The sequence below is a fragment of the Pyxicephalus adspersus genome, chromosome 5, assembly GCF_032062135.1.
Source record: "Pyxicephalus adspersus chromosome 5, UCB_Pads_2.0, whole genome shotgun sequence".
In the NCBI taxonomy this organism is placed as follows: Eukaryota; Metazoa; Chordata; class Amphibia; order Anura; family Pyxicephalidae; genus Pyxicephalus; species Pyxicephalus adspersus.
The window spans coordinates 32,090,965-32,110,580 of NC_092862.1; the positions used below are offsets into that span (position 1 = coordinate 32,090,965).

Genomic DNA, 19,616 nt, shown 5'->3' on the forward strand with positions numbered 1-19,616 from the left:
CCCGCCTCCCTCCCGCGCCAACGCATGCAGCGACGTCACCGGGAAACCCCGGTGATCGTCACTGCACTCGCCGGCTGAACAAGGAAGGGGACGGATGTGTCCGGAGAAGCGGAGGGAGAAGGTGAGTATTTTTTTTTTTTTCTGTCCAGCGATCGACGCTGGACAGGGAGAGGGAGAGGAGGGAGGGGAAGCCACGGAGGGAGAGGAAGCCAGCTGGCTTAGAAGAGAAAGCCAGCCGGCTTCCTCTTCTAAGCTGGCTGGCTTTCTCTTCTAAGCTGGCCGGCTTAGAAGAGGAAGCCGGCCGTTTTTTTCTTCTAAGGAGAGGACACCCGACGCTGGAGGACGACGCTGGAACACGGACCCGACGCGGGAACACGGACCTGACGCGGGAACACGGACCTGACGCTGGATGAGCACAGCGGGACCAGGTAAGTTAGATTTTAATATAGACGAAAAAGTAAGGGGTTATCCAAAGTAGCAAAAATTTTTGGGACCAAAAAGTACGGGGTTAGCGGTTGGGAGGTTAAAGTCAAAAAAGGTCATTGTTCTATCACCTTGTATTACATGTATGGCAAAGTGTGTAAATGTCTCAGGCAAGCCTTTTGGAATCATAGCAATCATCAGACACTCAGTCTCTCCAGAATTCCTCAGAACTGTAATGGCTGTTTCTGCACGTATGATATAGTCTGTGACATTCTCAGTTTCAGCTTTCTGAAGTGATGTTAACTCTGTGTATAAGCTAATTATTCGTGGCTCACCTTTGCCAGCATGGTGATTTCTCAGAATCTTCAATGCTTTTCTTCCACCATCTGCTGCTTCTCTCATAATCAGAGACAGACTTTTGTCATCTAGGAATTGAAATAACTCAGCATAAGCTTCCTCTTGCTTATTTCTGTCCTCATCTAAGACTGCTTCATCTGAAGGCTCATGCAGGTTGGCTTCTTTAAGATTCATCAGGCGCAGGTCTCCTAAGAACTTTGTTTCCCCTAGTTCATAATTCTTTTCATCTCCATCAAATAGCAGTCTGTTCCATCGGTTTCCTCCTTCTTTCCTGGGCCCATAACGTGTTGCCATTATAATAAGAGAAGGGATAACCGGTATAATATTGTTCTCTGATCCTATCTTATGAACTCTTGCTTTCCTTAGACAAGTAGCATCTGCACACAGACTCCATGCTTCTCTTACCTCAGGAAGTCTCTCACTGAGAAGAACAACTGAGTTAAACTTTATTTAAACACATTCTCAATAACAGACAGACAATATTGTCACATGACAAAGGTCCAGTATGAAGCATAAAACTATATAAGAGCATACACAATATTACATACCTTACCTTACATACCAACAAATATATTACTGTTAACTTTAACTCTAAATATCCCTCCTTCCAGTCTAACCATCATGAATCAGCAACAGTTCATCAATGTCACCTTGTAAACCTTCTTTTCATTTTCTGTTCACGTATAAATCCTATTTTGCCTTGTTTATCTTCAAAGATTTACGAGGTACTGGCTTATGATTATTACATTGCCTTTCATTTATTTTGTGTTGTATAATGAGCCTATGGCTCACTTAGCTAATTTCTCATTTACCTTTCAGAGAAATTCATCTTTGTCAGGTTTAATTTATTAACTCCTCATTTATTACACCGTTTATGATACATATCATTGGAGCTAGATTTATACAAAGCTATAAACCACCTGTGAAAATTTTCTTCATGATAATATTCTATGTTTTTTGCGGGCTGACTGAAATCTGTTTAATTGTAGAAGTACTGGAATTAAAGACTTCTTCAATCTCATGTTCTTTATCTTTTGTTAACTGAAATGAATAGATATTAGGGATGCCACTAGTGTTGTGGTGAGATTTGTGTGGCTAAGGCTTGGAGAACACATGAAGTTGAAGCTTGTAACAGGATGAAGAGTAAACTTCAGAGCTATTTGTTTGTAACTTGTAGTTGTAATAATGGGCCTGATTTATTAAAGCTCTCCAAGGCTAGAGAAGACTTTCATCGGTGAACCAGGGTGATCCAGCAAACCTGAAATGGATCTGGTCCAGGATTGAAAACATTTGCTAAAAAATAGCATATATGGCTGACATAGCCAACAGTGGGCTCCTGTGCAGAACTGACTCTTAGGGTGTACTGCCAAATTGACTTGGCTCCTGTTGACTAAGGAATGCCCAGGATCCCCAGTGCAGTGGTACACTTTGTATCTGTATACAGAATATATGTCTGCCTCTGTAATTCATTATATCACAGCCTATTTCTACCCTGTTTGACATTTCTGGAAAATCTAGCATTTCAAATAACACTATAGCCCCTATTTGTTGGTTTTGCACTACTGTCAATAAAATAAGACACTCTTTACATTATTTTCTATATACCCTTTTGGACGGCTGCCCGCAGCTCACCCACATACCACAACGAAAATACTCCATACGAGAAGACAACACTTTGTCTTCCCCTGCTGGATCACTGTCATTTACTCCTACTAGGTACGTCCAAATTGATATCGATCATACTATCAAATCACTTACAAGTAGCAATTCGGTATCACAAGACTCCTAATGCGGTAAAAAGCCCCAGCAATAATACTAAGTCTCCCCTTACCCCTGAGGAAGCCTGGTTGGGGCGAAACGTGTCAGGTTGAACACCTTACCACCATCGCTAACCTAGTATGATGCTAAACCATATTGCTATTTTTTGCAAAACTAGTGTTTATATGTTAGCCTAGGATTCATTTATAGAGACACAGCTCTTAATCTTTTAAATTATGTTGTTGTAACAATAAAATGTTGCGTTTTTAAATTTAACTCTGGTTGCCCTTTAAAAGCATGGCTTTCCCTCCCTCCTCTTCTTCTCTTCGTCCCACAGAAACACGATATGTAATCACAGGCTGGGCAAATAGGAGTCCACTCCTCTTTGATTATCCATTGGGGCTATTCTTTTGGGTGGAACAAACTAACAAACCACTCTTTACATTATATTCGGAGACATTTCTTAGCTACATTTTTACTAACCACTGGATAGTCATGTGCCCCTACTCAAATCCTGTATAATCTCAGCCAGCAAGTAAACTGTAGCCCATACTGACCATTCATATTGGGAAATTGTTAATGGACTGGTACTACATGTATCCTCTTCAATATCAGCAGGAAGAATTTTACATGATATGTTTAAGAGCATTTCTGCAAGCATTAAAAAAAGATCCATAATAAACTCTAACAAAAAGATAGCAATTTTATGTATATATTTGTTTTCATTATATTTTGTTTTAATTTTTGAAACTACTGTAAAAGGTCCCAATAGACAGTAAGGAACATTACCCTATTCAAGCTATTTACAATCAGTAGTAATGAATATCTCTAAGTTTTTCCTGACCATAGCAGACTTCTACTTTTTTTTGTTACTATGCGTGCATGATTTTCATCAGGCTTCTGACCCAGGGACACAACAGAGTACAAATCTTAGCTGTAACCGAAACAGGTGTCCCCACCTTTAATAACAATTTTTGTATTTACCTGCTACATTTACTTCCTGTCAGTTGAAAACTGTAAAATATAAGATTGCCCTTAACTTTCTTTGGCAATGCTCACAAGGACAAGTATGGGTTTATAACAGTTTCGCCCTTTGTCCACAACCAAAATTCACATTCGTTGAAAGTCACAAGTTAACTTGTCAGCAGCAAATAGTTCTCTTCACTACTAATTTCTCCATTTACCTTTCTGAGAATTTATTTTTTTGTCAACATGATTCAGTCATGGTTAATTGCTTCTCCTCATTTAAAGTTCTGAGCAATCTTTCTAAAATGCAGACAGCTTTGCATGATAACATAGAGAAGTCTTTGTTGTTTAATTCATGACATTTTGAGCACCTTTATACCAGAATGCAATGTAGTTTACTGTTATACAGTTACTGTATACTTTTGTTACTGTAGGAAGTTACTGTTCATGTAGAGTGAATCATATATGACTATACTGCACGGTGTCTACAAATAACACTCATTCATGTTCTAACACATGCATAAACTCCTAATCTCTACTTTCTATTTTCACATCAAAAGGTGATGATTACCTATATCCAGCCAATACCTAAAGCAAACTGATTTGCTATTCACCCATTGTCTTTATTGTAAGACTCTGTATATAGTTTGTATATATAGGTTGGAAGTGAGTGGGAGGTGGGTCAGGTGGAAAATATATGTGTACCATTTAGGATTATCTTATCTTTTTAGTGACACTTACAGATGAACTGCAGCTAACAGGCATATTAGGGAAGCTCATTTAGTTTTGACAGTGCTGGTAAATGACTGGATTTCCCTGAGCTGTTCTTCATATGTACTGCAAAATGTGATGAATACTGAACTACTGTTCTAAGGTAGTTTATAAAGTTATACATGTTCAACCTGGAGTTCCATGCCCTTGCACACATAGATATGTCCAGAAAAATTTCAGCTACACAGAACAAATTGGAAGGTACATTTAATGTATGATAACCGAGAAATTTTTGCTGAATAGTGTTTTTTTAATGAACATTCTGATGTTTAAATTTGTATTTTACAAGGAACTCCCTTTTATACTCTAATGCTTGCCCGTTGTCAGACATAAGCCCTGTCCATTTCAGTTAAAATCCCACTCACTTCCTGACAGGTATGTATATTTGTAAAAACAAAAACAACAATACCAATATACAAAAAGTATATCCAAAATCACACAGCTATTCGAAACAGTGAAATATAAAGGTCCTCCTTCTCTTATTCTGCTTGCACTGCTCATTTCCAAAAAAAAATTCCTTGTATAGCAGTCCCTGAGTTAAGGACATTCGACATACAGACAACTTCTTGATTCGAACAGGGCTTCCCTGCTCGCTTGCATGCAGGAGGAAGGCTTGATATGGGGGAAGGGGAGAGGTCTGCATGACCTCTTGTAACCCTTTAATGACCATGACTGTGGCAAGACATAGCTAGGTCAACTCGCCTATCACCAAACCCCCCCCCCCCAAACACCAATGCTTCCCCTTCTTTCACCTTTTTCCCACCAAAATTCCACCCACAAAACATTTCCCGCACAAAACATTTCCCACCAAATCACTAGACAAACTCTGCAGTTGTTTCTTTTTGCATATCAAAGCACAGCTTGCTCCAGAAGTTAATGAATGTCTAGGCTCCATAAAGTTTTTTTTGTTTGTGATTAACTCACAGTGAGGATTTTTTACAGTAACTGACACTACTGCTACACATCGTAAAGTATCATAAGCCTACACCAGATCCTCACTGCTCTTCCTTTTAAGTAAAAAAAAAAACATTACTCTTTGTTTCTTCAGGTGTTAAAGAAACACCATGCTTTTTAGTTTAAGTTGAAATTTGTGCTGTACAGCTGTACTAAATTTAAATCAATTTTTTCATTAAAAATATAAATTTGATATTTTTTACATATTTTTTTGAATTGTACAATCCTTCATTTACACGCAGTGTAAACCTATAATGCATAACCCTGAATTCTCAGACCAGTATGGGTTTTCTAAAGAGACTTTCAAAAAATGTCAAAGAGAAATTAGTTTTTAATTTGCTTTTGATTAATAGGAAAGAAATAATGTACCATTAACCCTTGGTGGGTTAATGGTACATTATTACCACGTTATTGGTGGTTCCCTAAAAAGGACGGATGTATACAAATAAAACAGGAAAAAGAAGAACATTAATATAATTTTTTGCATTTCATTTCTATTGTTTTAGGAGCAGATATAAAGCTAGTGGATAACTATGGGCGGAATTTTCTTCACCTGACAGTTTTACAGCCTGGAGGTTTAAAAAACATTAATGCTGAAATTCTTCAGGTATGTCACTTAAAATATCTAAACACAACTGGCAAATACATAACAAGGTTGGCATACAACATAATCTATATATACACTAATGTACCCACCAACTAGAGGGAAGACATCAAGCTACTTGTCAGTAATGAAGATGTAGACGGCTGCACACCTCTGCATTACGCCTGTCGCCATGGCGTTCCAAATTCTGTGAGCAACCTGATGGGACTCAATGTGTCCCTGTATTCTAAAAGCAAGGATAAAAGATCAGCTCTGCATTTTGCAGCTTGGTAAGATTACTATTTTGCATGCAACACAACAATAATGAATGTCAGGTAATATTTGTATGAGCAACTCTCAGCATACTTGTGGTAATGCCATAATGACCTAATATGATTCTGCCAATAATAAGTAGGCTTGGAAATCAATATTTTTTTAAACCGATTACCCCTGATGTAGTAGACCCCGGACTGGACCAAGCAATTTCAAAGCATTAATCAGACACCAGTGATGTATTTTCAAAGTCTATTGCAATTGTTCAGGGATAAGACTGCTTATCATGCACCCCATCTACTTTGATTATGGGCCTGATTTATTGAAGCTCTCAAAGGCTGGAGAGGATACACTTTCATCAGTGAAGCTGGGTGATCCAGCAAACCTGGAATGAATCTGGTCCAGGATTCAAAACAAAATCAGGATTCACAGGATTCAAAGCAAATAGAAAATGACATTGAAAAATCCATTCCAGGTTTGCTGGATCACCCAGCTTCACTGATGAAAGGGTATCCTCTCCAGCCTTGGAGAGCTTTAATAAATCAGGCCCTATGTGTTTGCTCATTATGAATGTGATTGAATAGGTCCAGGATAGTTGAAAGGCATTTTCAAAATTCTCAGGGGCCCCTAAAACTTTCCTTCAATTGGCCTTTTCAATTTATTCCAAGATATCTTGCCATAAAGTCCTGATTTTTGTCTAATTTACCAAACAAAAACATAAAATTTCATATTTTTACTAGTAATTGAATTATTGTTGTATCTTCAGATTGCAGTCATTAAATCCTATCTATGTTTTATTTTAGGACATACAGTGCATATCTGGAAAACTTGAAAACTCATTAGAATACCTAAGCTCTCACAGTATGCCTGTTGCATTTTTATTTAATTACATGCATAGGAATTAGAAAATCTAGTTTAGTTTCCTGCTTTAAGTTTTTCCCTTGCATTAATCAAACCGCATTTTTCATTTTACATTGCATTCATTAAGCCCATCACAAGTAGATTTACATGCATTGTCGCTGCTACTGTGTACAATATAGTTACATTACAACCTGTTAGATGTTAGTGCATGATCTAATGTAATTAATTACTTTAATATTTTTCAATAATTCAGCTATGGCCGTTACAATACTTGTGACAGACTCCTGAGGTTTGCTCCAGATGCCCGGCTTCTCAATGAAGGCGATGAAAAGGGAATGACACCTCTGCACCTGGCTGCACAAAATGGGCATGACAGAATTGTCTTTCTTCTGCTGAAGAAGGGAGCCCTCATGTTATGGTAACAAAATATGCCTGTATCAATGGGACATATATCCTGCACAAAACATGACTGAGAACTAAGTCTGAAAGGGGGAGGTACAAAGTTTAAAACAAATTAAGTAAGATATATATATTTTGGTGACTGTAGAAGAGAAGGCTATTACTTCTTGTGTCTCACTGTTCAATAGGCTCACTATAGGCTCAATAGGCTCACAGTAGGCTAAGCTGTGGTTGTGGAGATGACTAGGCTGTCTTGCTTAACTGCAGTAGGAAAAAAGTCATGTCATTCATCTAGTACGGCTGCCCCCTGTTTTATTTCAATACTAGGTAAACAGAAACACAATTTATTGACAGATGGTCAGAATACCCTACCTGCTCAACAACTCAACTGTGTTTAGCTAACTGCTTGATGTTTAGCTTTAAAACTGATCAATTTATATAGACTTGTTATTGACAATACCATCGCCATTTCTGGGTACTCCCCTGTGCTGCAGCACAAATGGTGGGAGCAAAAAGTAGGCTCTTGTGGTATGTTGGGGCATACAGGCAGGCTGGCAGACCTGTGTACAGAAGTACAGAAGTGCCTCTCTGGGTGAGCTGAGACTTGCCTTGGGAACTTATGTCTAGAACCAGGTATTAGTCTTCATAAGTGTCCATTTTTTTTAAAGCGAAATAGTACATTCTTTTGTTCTTGTTTTAAAAAATGTGCATGTATATTGTAGCCTGTGTGCAACTTAAAGTGGAGCAGAGTAAAAAGTAAATAAAGCCCACTTCTCAGTGCAGTTCCTCTAGTTGTTTTCTGTGGTGACTAGGTGTCATAATCCTTGTATCAAGATATTACAGGATAGTTGAATAACTCAAATCTCAAGAGAAATCAGTCCTGCACTGTGCTGCATCATCTTCTCGCAGGTCTTGGGCTGCATGGCATTACCAGGTATCTCATTGGTATGATGGTAAAATGCCCATTGTAACACAGAAGCTTTTTTTTTTTCAAGTTTAGGGCAGCAAAGCGGAGAAAGGACAACTGTTTTGTGTTTTGGAGAAGTGGAGGGTAAAAGGTGTTCAAGTGGTCATTTCAACATATATTACACAGACATGATCCACTGATGTTATAGTTTGTATATATGAGAAATGCTATGCAGCCATTACTGGAATAGTTTCATGTAGATGGAAAATGCCTTAAGGTGATCTCATGTAACACAGGAAGAAATAAAGGGGGAAAACAAGAATTTGTATTTTTATGAATGAAACACAGAAATTTAGCAAGCTACATGGTATTAAGTTAGGGTCTACATCTACTTGATTAACTTAAATTTTATTATGAATGTATTCTTTGTGGAATAGTGACTATCGCGGATGGACTGCTCTGCACTATGCAGCATATGGAGGTTTTACACGAACCATCAAGACACTTTTGGATACATCTATTTCTCTCATGGATAAACCAGACAAAGAAAAGGTACATTTTAAAAGCATGCAATTCTAATGCACTGTTTTTGTTTTTTATGTATCCTAGTGATATCTAGGACTAAAAATGTATTTTAGAATGTATTAATGTAAAAACTATTGAGTCTTCTTCAATTTAGTTCTCACAGGGAACACAATCTTTCCATGTAGCTAAGGGATTGGCTATAATTTTCTCAATTAAACTAGGATAATTGACTTCTGTCCAAATGGGCTCAAAGTATGTGAATGGTAGGAATTTCACAACTCCATACAGGTTAAGTCATGTTATATGTAGGGGTGTGTCCCCTAAACGCAATAGTTTTTTAAAAAATTGTTTGATGTTTTAAAGAATCCTGTGTTCTGAGAAAATTCTCCCTGCTCTCTGCCATACTCTCTAGAGAATGATCCAGAGAGATATGATAGAGGTGCACTGTATAAAACTTGGGTTTGTGATTGAGAACAATTTTAGAAGTAAGGGTTCTAGCCCAACAGGTCCAACAGACTGGAACCTAGAAGGCTTAGCTCTATACATGTTATGTATTTAAGGAAGTAGGCTGAGTGCCTAGGAGATCAGGCTTTCGGGTGGGAAATATCAGTGTCCAAAAAACGGCAGTCAGAAAACTGGAACTAGAACAAGATTCACATTGGAACATTAGCGGGGAGTTGTCTTAGTATTAGGTGTGTGCTTCTAAAGTTTAAACTCATCCCAAAAGACTGTCAACACCTAGAAGTTGTAGGAACCTACAAATGCATTTTGCAAATGCATCTCTGAATCTCAAATATGTGTAATTTCCTGGGGACAAGGTGTTCATTAAAAGGGGGTCCCATTGCTTGGTGCAAAACCAAGCCAGTATCCTTTATTTGAGCTTCAGTGGCCTGGGTTTGTAAGGATAAGTTGTTGTTTGCTTCTACTGCTTACTTAAAGGAAAACTTGATATTTATTTCCAAATTTTACTTGGATGTCTACATCAACTAATGTAAGTTGTTTAAGGCCCATTCACAATCTTGAATTTGCAGTTACTGTACATGAGCACAACGCATTACACACAGTACAATACCTTGCAATGGAATTCATTTTAATTAGCACCCTCATGCCCCAAGGGAGTACAGTACATTGTACATGTGTTTAAGTGCACTACAACAAACAAATATAACCATATGCATCTAGTGGTAAACTGTGTTAAAAAAGATAAATGTCTGTCTTTCCATGAATTTTATGATCTATGCAACCCAGATATTATTTACCAGAGTAGAAATTATACTAATCTGTTGTTTAAAATTGGTGTAAATTACTGTTGGTTATATGCAAATTATGGTTTATAGCCTCTAGGTCAGTACATTTTTGAGATCTGCTGCTATGGTTTACTACACATCATTACATGGTTGCCTTGCTGTAGAAGCCTGAAAGAAATAAAATAGGTTACTAACATTATGCATTCTCTGTTTAAGAACACTGCTCTGCACCTGGCTGCTAAAGAAGGACACGCCAAAGCAGTTGCCCTATTGCTGGAAAGTGGGGCAGCCATCACTTTAAATGTAAATGAAGCTTCCTTTGTTCATGAGGCTATACGTTCAGGGCATAAAGATGTTGTATATGCTTCAATTCAAAGTGAAAGGTAAAGAAAAAATTATATTTGGAAAAAGATATAAATAGTCCACCGTTATAATATTGACAACATACAGGTGTGAGTTTTTCTTGGTCAATAAAGAGATACAAGTGGCTGCAGAAAAAGCTCAGTCTCAGCTGTGTTTAGCAAAAGTTTTTTTTGCAAGTCATGCAAACTGCCCCTCTCCCCCCTATGAAGCCTCGGTCTTGCACACGAACGAGCAGGGAAGCCCATTTGTATCTAGGAGTCGTCTGTATGTTAGATGTCCCTAACCCTCCCTGTTCAATAGGAATGCATAGGGAGAACAAAGGCCAGGCAAGCTATAACAACATGAGAAAACACTGGAGCTTGGCATTCAGCCGCATGTAAAAATGTTTTTAATCTGTGGGGGATATGTGCAGAAATTTTTAGGTAACTGCACTTTATACCTGCATAAAACTTTATCTTTAGTCTCAGTCATGGTCTCTCAAGTCCACTCAAGGTTTAGATTTAATATTAGGGGGGGGGGGGGGGGTGCTAAGGAACTGTCAGCTTACCTGGAGGATCCCATGGTGGCTCTCTGCAATACGTCTGTCCAGATCCCACGCTGGTCTCTGTGCTTGCACCCTGCTGAGCCCTAACTGACTGCTGTGACTTTGGACCAGCTTCTTAGCGGTTGGTACTCTCCCTAGTGTGTGCCTACCCTTTACCGTGTCCTGTCTGCCTGGTTACTTGCATTACCTTGGCTGCCACCTGCCCTGACATTCTGACTGGTTACTGACACCACCTTGCCTCCCGCCTGCCTTAACCTTTAGCCTGGTTACAGATGTTGCCTTGCCTGTCAGTTGTCCTGACTTTCTGCCTGTTTACTGATGCCACCTTTTATGCCCTCTGCCCTCACCTTCTGCCTGATTACCTATGCCTCCTTGCCGGCCTCTTGCCCTAACCTTCCCCCTATGTACTGGCACTGCCTTGCCTGTGGTCTCCACATAGAAACCTACCTCCGCTAGTCCACCCTCTGGTGGGGGAACCCTGGGGGCCATGACCTGGTGGCAGCAAAAAGCCCAGAAGTTACTAGGATTACTGGCCCATCACCCCTTGCAGGTGCTCTAGGGAAGACCAGATGATGCTTAGATTCCATGTCCTGTGATCCTGTGTTACCTGCCAGTGGAGGAAATGTTACAGGAACAGGGTAAAGGTTTAACATTTTCACTGGAATAGGAAGACACTGACAATAAAATCATCAGATGACGGTGTGGAAAGTTTTTAGGCAGGAAAGTGTTAAGTGGTTTCATGTAGAAAAAAAGGTTAGAGAGCTACAGTATGTGCACTATTTTTGGGGATTTGTGCCAAAAACTATTAGTACTAAAATCTCAGCACCTAGAATAATGGTCCTTATCAAGGATAAACAGTATTTTTGCCAGAAATGTTGCATTATTGATACAAAATATGGCAATTTTCTTTTTGCCCCATTTATTAAAGTGGCAGTCAGGTAAAAATCGTATTACTTTTTGTCATTTGTGATTACTTTTTGTCATTTGAGACCTACCAACTGGAGACCAATCACCACCTGACGATCACCCATTAGCATTTGTTACTTTAAAAGTGGGTAAAGCCTTTATTAGGAATCAGTTTTTGTTTGAAACTTTCAGTTAATCAATTTTGCACTTCCATACACAGTACCAGTAAGCATCCACTAGAGGCTGGTACCCTCTACATTATTATTATTATTATTATTATTATTATTAATAAACCGGATTTATATAGTGCCAACATATTACCCAGCGCTGTACATTTAATGGGGATTGCAAATGACAGACTAATACAGACAGTGATACAGGAGGAGAGAACCCTGCCCCGAAGAGCTTACAATCTAGTAGATGGGGGAATTTCACACACAATAGGAGGGGAGATACGTAATGGAGGGAAGTAGTGATGGTTTCAGAAGACAGAAGAAGTTGGGTTGGCAAGTTTGAAAAAATGGGTTTTGAGAGCTCTTTTAAATGAGCAGAAAGTAGCAGCAAGCCGAATAGGACAACGAAGACCATTTCAGAGAGTTGGGGCAGCTCTAGAGAAGTCTTGTATCTGTGCGTGTGATGAGGTTATGAGTGAGGAAGTCATTAGTAGGTCATTGGAGGAGCGGAGAGAGCGACAGAGGGAGTATTTTTTTACCAAGTCAAAAATGTAAGTGGGACAATAACTGTGTAGGGATTTGAAGGCAAAGCACAGGAGCTTAAATTTGATTCTAAGGTGAAATGGAGGAGGAGGTTATAGTAGTCCAGATGGGAGATGATAAGAGCATGTACAAGGAGTTTGGTGGTCTCAGGGGACAGATAGGGGCGGATTTTGGAGATGTTGCGTAGGTGAAAGTGACAGGACCTGGAGATTGTCAGCCTTAATGTATTTATAAGGCTGACGTGCACAGTGGTTGTCTGACATCGTTCATGGATCTGACCGGGCAGATCCACGAATAACGAAAGACAAATGACTGCAATAAAAGTGAAGGGAAGAGGGTGCAGTGGGTTGCCACTCTTTCGTTCTTTTCTCTCCCCTCTCCATTGGGCAGAACTGCTCTGTTTGTACAGCACTCATTCATCTTTCAGTCTTTTGTTGTTGGAAAGGATCGTGAAAGATCCTAGCCTAAGGGTGCTAACTTTTACAGTGCCTGCCAGCACTCTATTACTGTGATCACCACCAAAAAAATAGTTTGCAAACAAAAGAAAACCTGGAGAAATAAGTGTCAATCTTTTATCTGATCACCTTTTCTTGATAAAAAAGACCCCTTAAATACATTGAACTGTTAATGCATGAAGAAGGTGTATTATTTTATGTGGTAAAATCCCCAACCCATTGTGACATGTCCTCACTAGGAGATGCACTGGTGGTGAGCCTAAAGCGTTATATATGTATATGAATTTAAAGGCATTTAAATGTTTGATATAATACAAATGTAATTATTCCTAATGCTTACTAAACAAAATGTATGCTTAATACCTAATACTCTGTTATATTTCCATCCAATAACATGGTGAAGATCTCTACTTTCATTTATTATTCTACAGGTGGGAGGAGGTGCTGGTAACATATTCGGATGCTTCTAACTACAAGTGCCCTATATCTGAAATGGTTTATCATCTTCCTGAAAGCTTCAAAGTAAGTAAAGTTTGTACTTTAGGATAGAAGATTGTATGAATTACTATTTATATACAATTATGCTAGTGTCAATCTCTTAACAGATCTCTTGTATGGTCCTCTGTTGAATCATACCTGAAGTTTTGCAGTTCAGACCACATATAGACCCTGGTAATTAAATAGAACTATCCCTGACTCAGCAGGGGACATATTAGTCCCCTACATAGACACCACTACTTCTACACAAAGTAAAAGGGTATTTCTCTAAAGCTTGCCAACAGGAACAGACTTTTGTTTTTTTAAAAGACTTTGCATACTTTTAGATCAGGCAGGTATGTTTTTTTTATTTGCAGAAGGGACATCACCTGCCTTTTTCTGCAATACAACCCTGCCTAAGTATAAATCTGGAAACTTTAGTTCCATTTTAAGGCAAAAATATTAAATACTACCTGTATATACTGTAGCAGTAATCCATGCATTCTTTAACTTTCAGAATCTTTTGGACAGATGTATGACTGAATCACCTGGAGACAAGAAGAGTCCAAATTTCTTTGTAAGTTTCATGATATGTATAATAAATCATTACATACATATTATATGTGCCGATAGTTCTTTAAACTGTATAATTTGTTTCGGTAGATTGAATACAACTTCAGATATCTACAATGCCCCCTGACATTTAAGAAGGCAAGCGAAAAGAAGAAAAGTCCGGTATATGAGCCTCTGACCACGTTAAATGTAAGCCAACAAGATAATATATTAATGCTGACATTATAGTAAATTTCAAATATTAACATTGAAGGATTTGATTGTAACAACTAGATGTATAAAACTACTAGAAAAAGAGCTTGCACAAAAGGTATTGTGCACTTACAGAAGGGGAGCGAGAATATGCAAAGTGCAATAAGCTACAGTAACCTGATCTTAAGTTACTGTACTCAGACCAGTGAATGACGTGTGATTTGCTGCTGCGGGTTACTACAGAAATTCTGCATTGTAATAAAACAGAAACCCATCACTTTTTTTTAAACCTCCCTAGCAGTTCATTTCTTTTCGCTTTTATATGTCTAAAAGCGGTACATTGTTTTTCATTAAAACTCAAATTTCATTATACTCAAAAAATTTCATTATACTCATTCAATATAATATATTAGTATGAGTATAATAAAGTTTGAAACACAAAATCATGTAAAAATAATACATTAAATTAATTAAAAATCTATATATTTAAAAAAATCTTTTAATTTTTAATTTTTTTTTTTTTTTATAAAAATGCATATTATACTCATACTAATATATATACTGTAAAATAAATGTTCTTGAAAACAATGTACTGCTTTTACACATATAAATCCAATGCATTGCATTCAATACAGTTAGTTTGTATTGAATGCAATACAAATGGATTTTGAATTTCCCACCCCGCCCCACCGGCAACGTACACACACCGACGTCACCGGGAACTCCCTGGTGACTCATCGGATGCAGAACCCAGCCGGAAGAAGAGAGAAGAAGATGGAGATCGTGGAGATGGACGGACGCAGGATGCCGGCGGATCAGGTAAGGCTCTATTTACTATTACCTCCCATAGGATTACCTACCCTGAGTGTGACTCGTGGTTACCTCTTTCAGCAACTTTTTTCTAACCCAAGTCACACTCGGGGTTACCTTCTTTAGGGAGGTAAATTGATCCAGTTCATACCACACTTACTCTCACATTAAATTAAGTAAGCGGTCACTATTACTTAAAGTAAATCAACTCATTAAATGCAGCAACACTAAGGGCTATTTCAGACTTGCATTTGACCACAGTGTTTTGCTGCAGGCTGATGGAGTTTTAGAAAGCATCAAATAGCTTTTGGCCACACAGTTGCTTTTTCTCCTCTGCAATTGCATGCAAATGGCTCCATGGCTCACACTACCATGACTTTGCACTTAGGAGCAGTCAACAGTGTGCTTTTCTATGGCAAGTGTAGAAGGGGCCTTAATTTCTTTGATTGAAGCTATGTTCGCAATGTTCAGATTGGTTGTAGGTAATCTTAGACGGGTGAGCTCTTTCTGCAGCCTTTTGTAACTCTTTAATGACCAAGACACTCACAGTGAGGATTTTATACAGTAACTGATACCCTGCTGCCTAATAATATACAGAGACAAACATCTGTCCAAATTGCGTTTATGAAAATAATGAACCTGTTCTGTTTTACATGCTAACTCAACTTAAGAACAAACCTACAGTCCCTATCTCGTATGTAACCTGGGGTTTACATGTATAATATATGTTTCAGTACCCTAACAAATCTGCAAAGTTATGTGAAGATGTGCAGGTGCCAAACCCAGTGGTGGCAGCCCTAGATGTTACTGCTACTCCTAGCAGCCGGGAGAGCAGCCCATCTAGTAGGGGTGGAAAAGGCAATGCAGGAAGGCATAAACAATTGGTTGTCATAGGATATTCTATGATCAGGAGGACTGATAGAATAGTTTGTCGCCCGGATCCATTCAACTGGATGGTTTGCTGCCTCCCTGGTACCAGGGTTTGGCATGTGGTAGACCGAATGGACAAATTACTGGGATAGGCTGGTCATGAGCAAGCTGTCTTGGTCCATGTTGAAACCAATGACAGGATATATGAGAGATGGAGGATCCTTAAAAATCATTTTAAAGAACTAGGTTTCAAGTTGAAGGAAATTACCTCCAAGGTTATATTCTATGGAATATTGCCTGTGCCATGCGCAACATAGGAAAGGCAGAACGAGCTTGGACAGCTAAATGCATGGCTTAACTCCTGGTGTAAAAGGGAAGGATTTGGGTTCTAAGATCACTGGGCTGTCTTTCCATTGGGGTACAACCTGTATGCCAGAGATAGTTAGCACCTAATTGGAATAGGGTCTGCTTTGCTAGGGGAAAGATTTAAGGAAATGGAGGGATATTTAAACTAGGACAGAGGGGGTGGGACAGTTAACTAAGGTGGCAGAAAGGTAAGACAGGGGTCAGTAAATAGTCAAGGGTGGATTTAGGATAGTTGGGGGGAGTGTTATGGATAAATATAAGGAGTTTCCCATGTTACACACAAACATTGGATTGTGCAGTACTAAGCAGCACTGGTAAATGCCAATTAATGATTTAAAGAGCCTGTTCAACAATGCTAGAAGTCTGGCAAACAAAATAGGGGAGTTGGAAGCCTTAATGAATGAAGAGCATTTTGACTTAGTTGGCATTGCTGAATCCTGGCTTTGTTCTTCACATGACTGGGCTGTCAATATTTCTGGGTATAGTCAAATGTGGTGGTGTCTGCATGTGAGAAGTGATCTGAAAGTGAATGTGAAAAAAGAAATTGTCGATTGAGCATGTGATGATGTTGAGTCTGCTATAGGCCCCCAGTGCTAAGGAAGAAATAATCAACTACTAGCACAAATAGAAATGACTGCAAAAGCTGGAAATGTTTTAATAATGGGAGATTTTAACTACCCTAACATTGACTGGAGTAACAGCACTACAGGTACAGCAAAAGGGTGGAATTTTTTTTTATTTAATACAAAATAATTTTATGGTACAGTTTTCAGATGCCGCAACTAGAAATGATTCTTTGCTGAACCTAGTTTTTTCCAACAATGCAGAGCTTATAACAAATGTAAATATTAAAAGGTAATCTGGGTAGCAGTGACCATAATATGATTTAATTTAATGTAAGCTGTAAACAGGAAGCAAAAACAGGAGAGATAAAAACATTCAATTTTAAGAGAGCAAATTTTCTCCCTGTGACTTGGAAGGGGAGAGAATATTGACGTCAAAGAACACAGAACAGAAATGGGAATGTTTCAAGTCTGTTCTACACAAACACACCGAAAAATATATTCCAATGGGTAATAGGTTTAAGAGGCTAAAATTAAAACCTAATGTGGGTCACAACTAATGTTAAAAAAGACATAAAGATGAAGAAAAGGACATTACAAAATATAAAAATGAAGGATCGATCACCTTCATCATCTGAAAACCTGTAAGGAATATAACAAAAGATGTAAAAAGGAGATAACATGTGCTTCAATATGAGACAGATTAAAAAAGAACGTAAGGCAAATCCAAAAAAATCTTTAAATATATAATTAGCAAAAAGATCAGATCTGAGCATGTAGACCCTTTAAAGGATGTCACTGGGTTGGTAACTGAGGATAAAGAAAAGGCGGACTAAACACTTTTTTTTAGCTCTTTGTACACAAAGGAAAATGGCCGAACTGAAGTCCAAATTGCTAATAGCAATTCACTATTGTCACTGCCTTAAATGAGCCACAATGGCTCAAACTGATATGATTCAGAAACAGTTGGGCAAAATTAGGGTTGACAAAGCACCAGGACCAGATGGATTACATCCATGTGTCCTCAAATTGCTGAGCTCAGTTATTTCAAATCCATTGTTTGTAATTTTTAGAGACTTTTAAATCACTGGCATGGTACCAAAACATTTGCATAAGGCCAATGTGGTTTCTATCTTCAAAAAGGGAGCAAAGTAATTATCAAGTAACTACAGACTGGTAAATTTAACATCCATACCTGAAAAGGTCCTAGAGACTTTGATAAAGACCCACATAGAGGAGTTTCTGCTAGAAAATATTATAATAAATGATAGTCAGCATGGATTCAAGAATGACCAAAGTTGTCAAACAAATTTACTCTCTTTACAAGACAAAGTAAGTAAACAGGTAAACAGTGGATTATCAGTTGGTTACTATGTAAGTTAGGGTCAGTAGATTTAGAAAAGTCAATCTGTAAATGGATAGGGAATAGGTTTAAAGACCGCATCCAGAGAGTCGTGATAAATGATTCATACTCTGAATGGTCTGCTCTGAAAGTGGCAAATGACATTTAATATTGAAGAATGTAAAGTTATGCATTTGGGGGCTAACAACATGCATTCTTCATACTGTCCCAAAGGGAATACATCTGGGGGAGTCAAAAATAGAAAAGGATCTGGGGGTATGGTAGATCATCTACTTAATATTAGTATGCAATGCCAAGCTGCAATATTTAAAGCTAGAACTTTCTTGTATTAATAGAGGAATAGATTGCAGAGATCAATACATAATCCTGCCCCAGTACAAAACATTGGTCAGACCACATCTGGAATATGCAGTCCATTTTTGTGCACTAGTTCACAAAAAGAACATTGTGGAATTGGAGAGAGTGCAGAGAAGGGCAACTAAACTAATAAAAGGAATGCAGGAACTCAGGTATGAGAAGAGATTAGATGAACTGAATCTATTCTCCCTTGAGAAGAGAGGCTTAAGGAGGGATATGATCACCCTATATAAATTTATAAATGGTCCATATCGAGAACTCTCTTGTCAACTATTCATTACAAAGGACAAGAGGGCACTCTTTGCGTCTGGAGGAAAAGAATTTTAAGCTCCAGATAAGGAAGAGATTCTTCATTGTAAGGTCTGTGAAAATGTGGAATTGGCTCCCTCGGGAAGTTTTAGCAACTACTATAGATTGCTTTAAGACAAAGCTGGATGCTTTTCTAGAAGCAAAGAATATAACTGGGTATTAAAGCTTTAAAGTAAAGATAACAGAGACTGTTCATCCAGAAAATATCTAATTGTCTCATGGAATCAGGAAGGAATTTTTTTCCCCTGTTGGAGCAAATTGTACCAGGGTTTTTTTTGCCTTCTTCTGAACCAACTATGTCCATAGGGTTTTTTTTATCTGGGATGTTTACTTCCCTAATGGTTGAACTTGATGGACCTATGTCTTTTTCCTGACTTACTATGTAACTATATATATATATATATATATATATATATATATATATATATATTGCCAACCACCCCTGTTCACAAAAAAATTTAAAGGTTAATAAAACTTGCCCATGCCTATTGACCTGCTTTGTTATTAGTAATCATATTTTTCTATATATTTGTCATATATATTTATATCTATTAGTCTCCCCAGTCAAATAGAAGATGTATCTAAATGGGTCATGACATTTTTCTTTCAATTTTTCACATTTCTCATTTTCTGTTTCAATATACAGGCCATGGTACATCACAACCGTGTTGAACTCCTCTCGCATCCAGTTTGTAAAGAATATTTGCTTATGAAATGGTACGTATATT

General features: G+C 38.1%; 1 protein-coding gene across 2 annotated transcripts in view; it reads left to right on the forward strand.

Annotated features, from left to right (window-relative positions):
• Positions 1–19,616, forward strand: part of TRPA1 (transient receptor potential cation channel subfamily A member 1) — a 64,026-nt gene that overhangs the window by 33,363 nt on the left and 11,047 nt on the right. For both annotated transcript variants that reach the window (XM_072411060.1, XM_072411061.1), the window contains exons 11-19: positions 5,736–5,836; positions 5,933–6,102; positions 7,200–7,364; positions 8,690–8,804; positions 10,241–10,407; positions 13,440–13,530; positions 14,003–14,062; positions 14,149–14,247; positions 19,535–19,605. In XM_072411060.1, the coding sequence (XP_072267161.1) occupies positions 5,736–5,836; positions 5,933–6,102; positions 7,200–7,364; positions 8,690–8,804; positions 10,241–10,407; positions 13,440–13,530; positions 14,003–14,062; positions 14,149–14,247; positions 19,535–19,605 (1,039 nt within the window). The remainder of the gene's footprint in view (positions 1–5,735; positions 5,837–5,932; positions 6,103–7,199; positions 7,365–8,689; positions 8,805–10,240; positions 10,408–13,439; positions 13,531–14,002; positions 14,063–14,148; positions 14,248–19,534; positions 19,606–19,616) is intronic.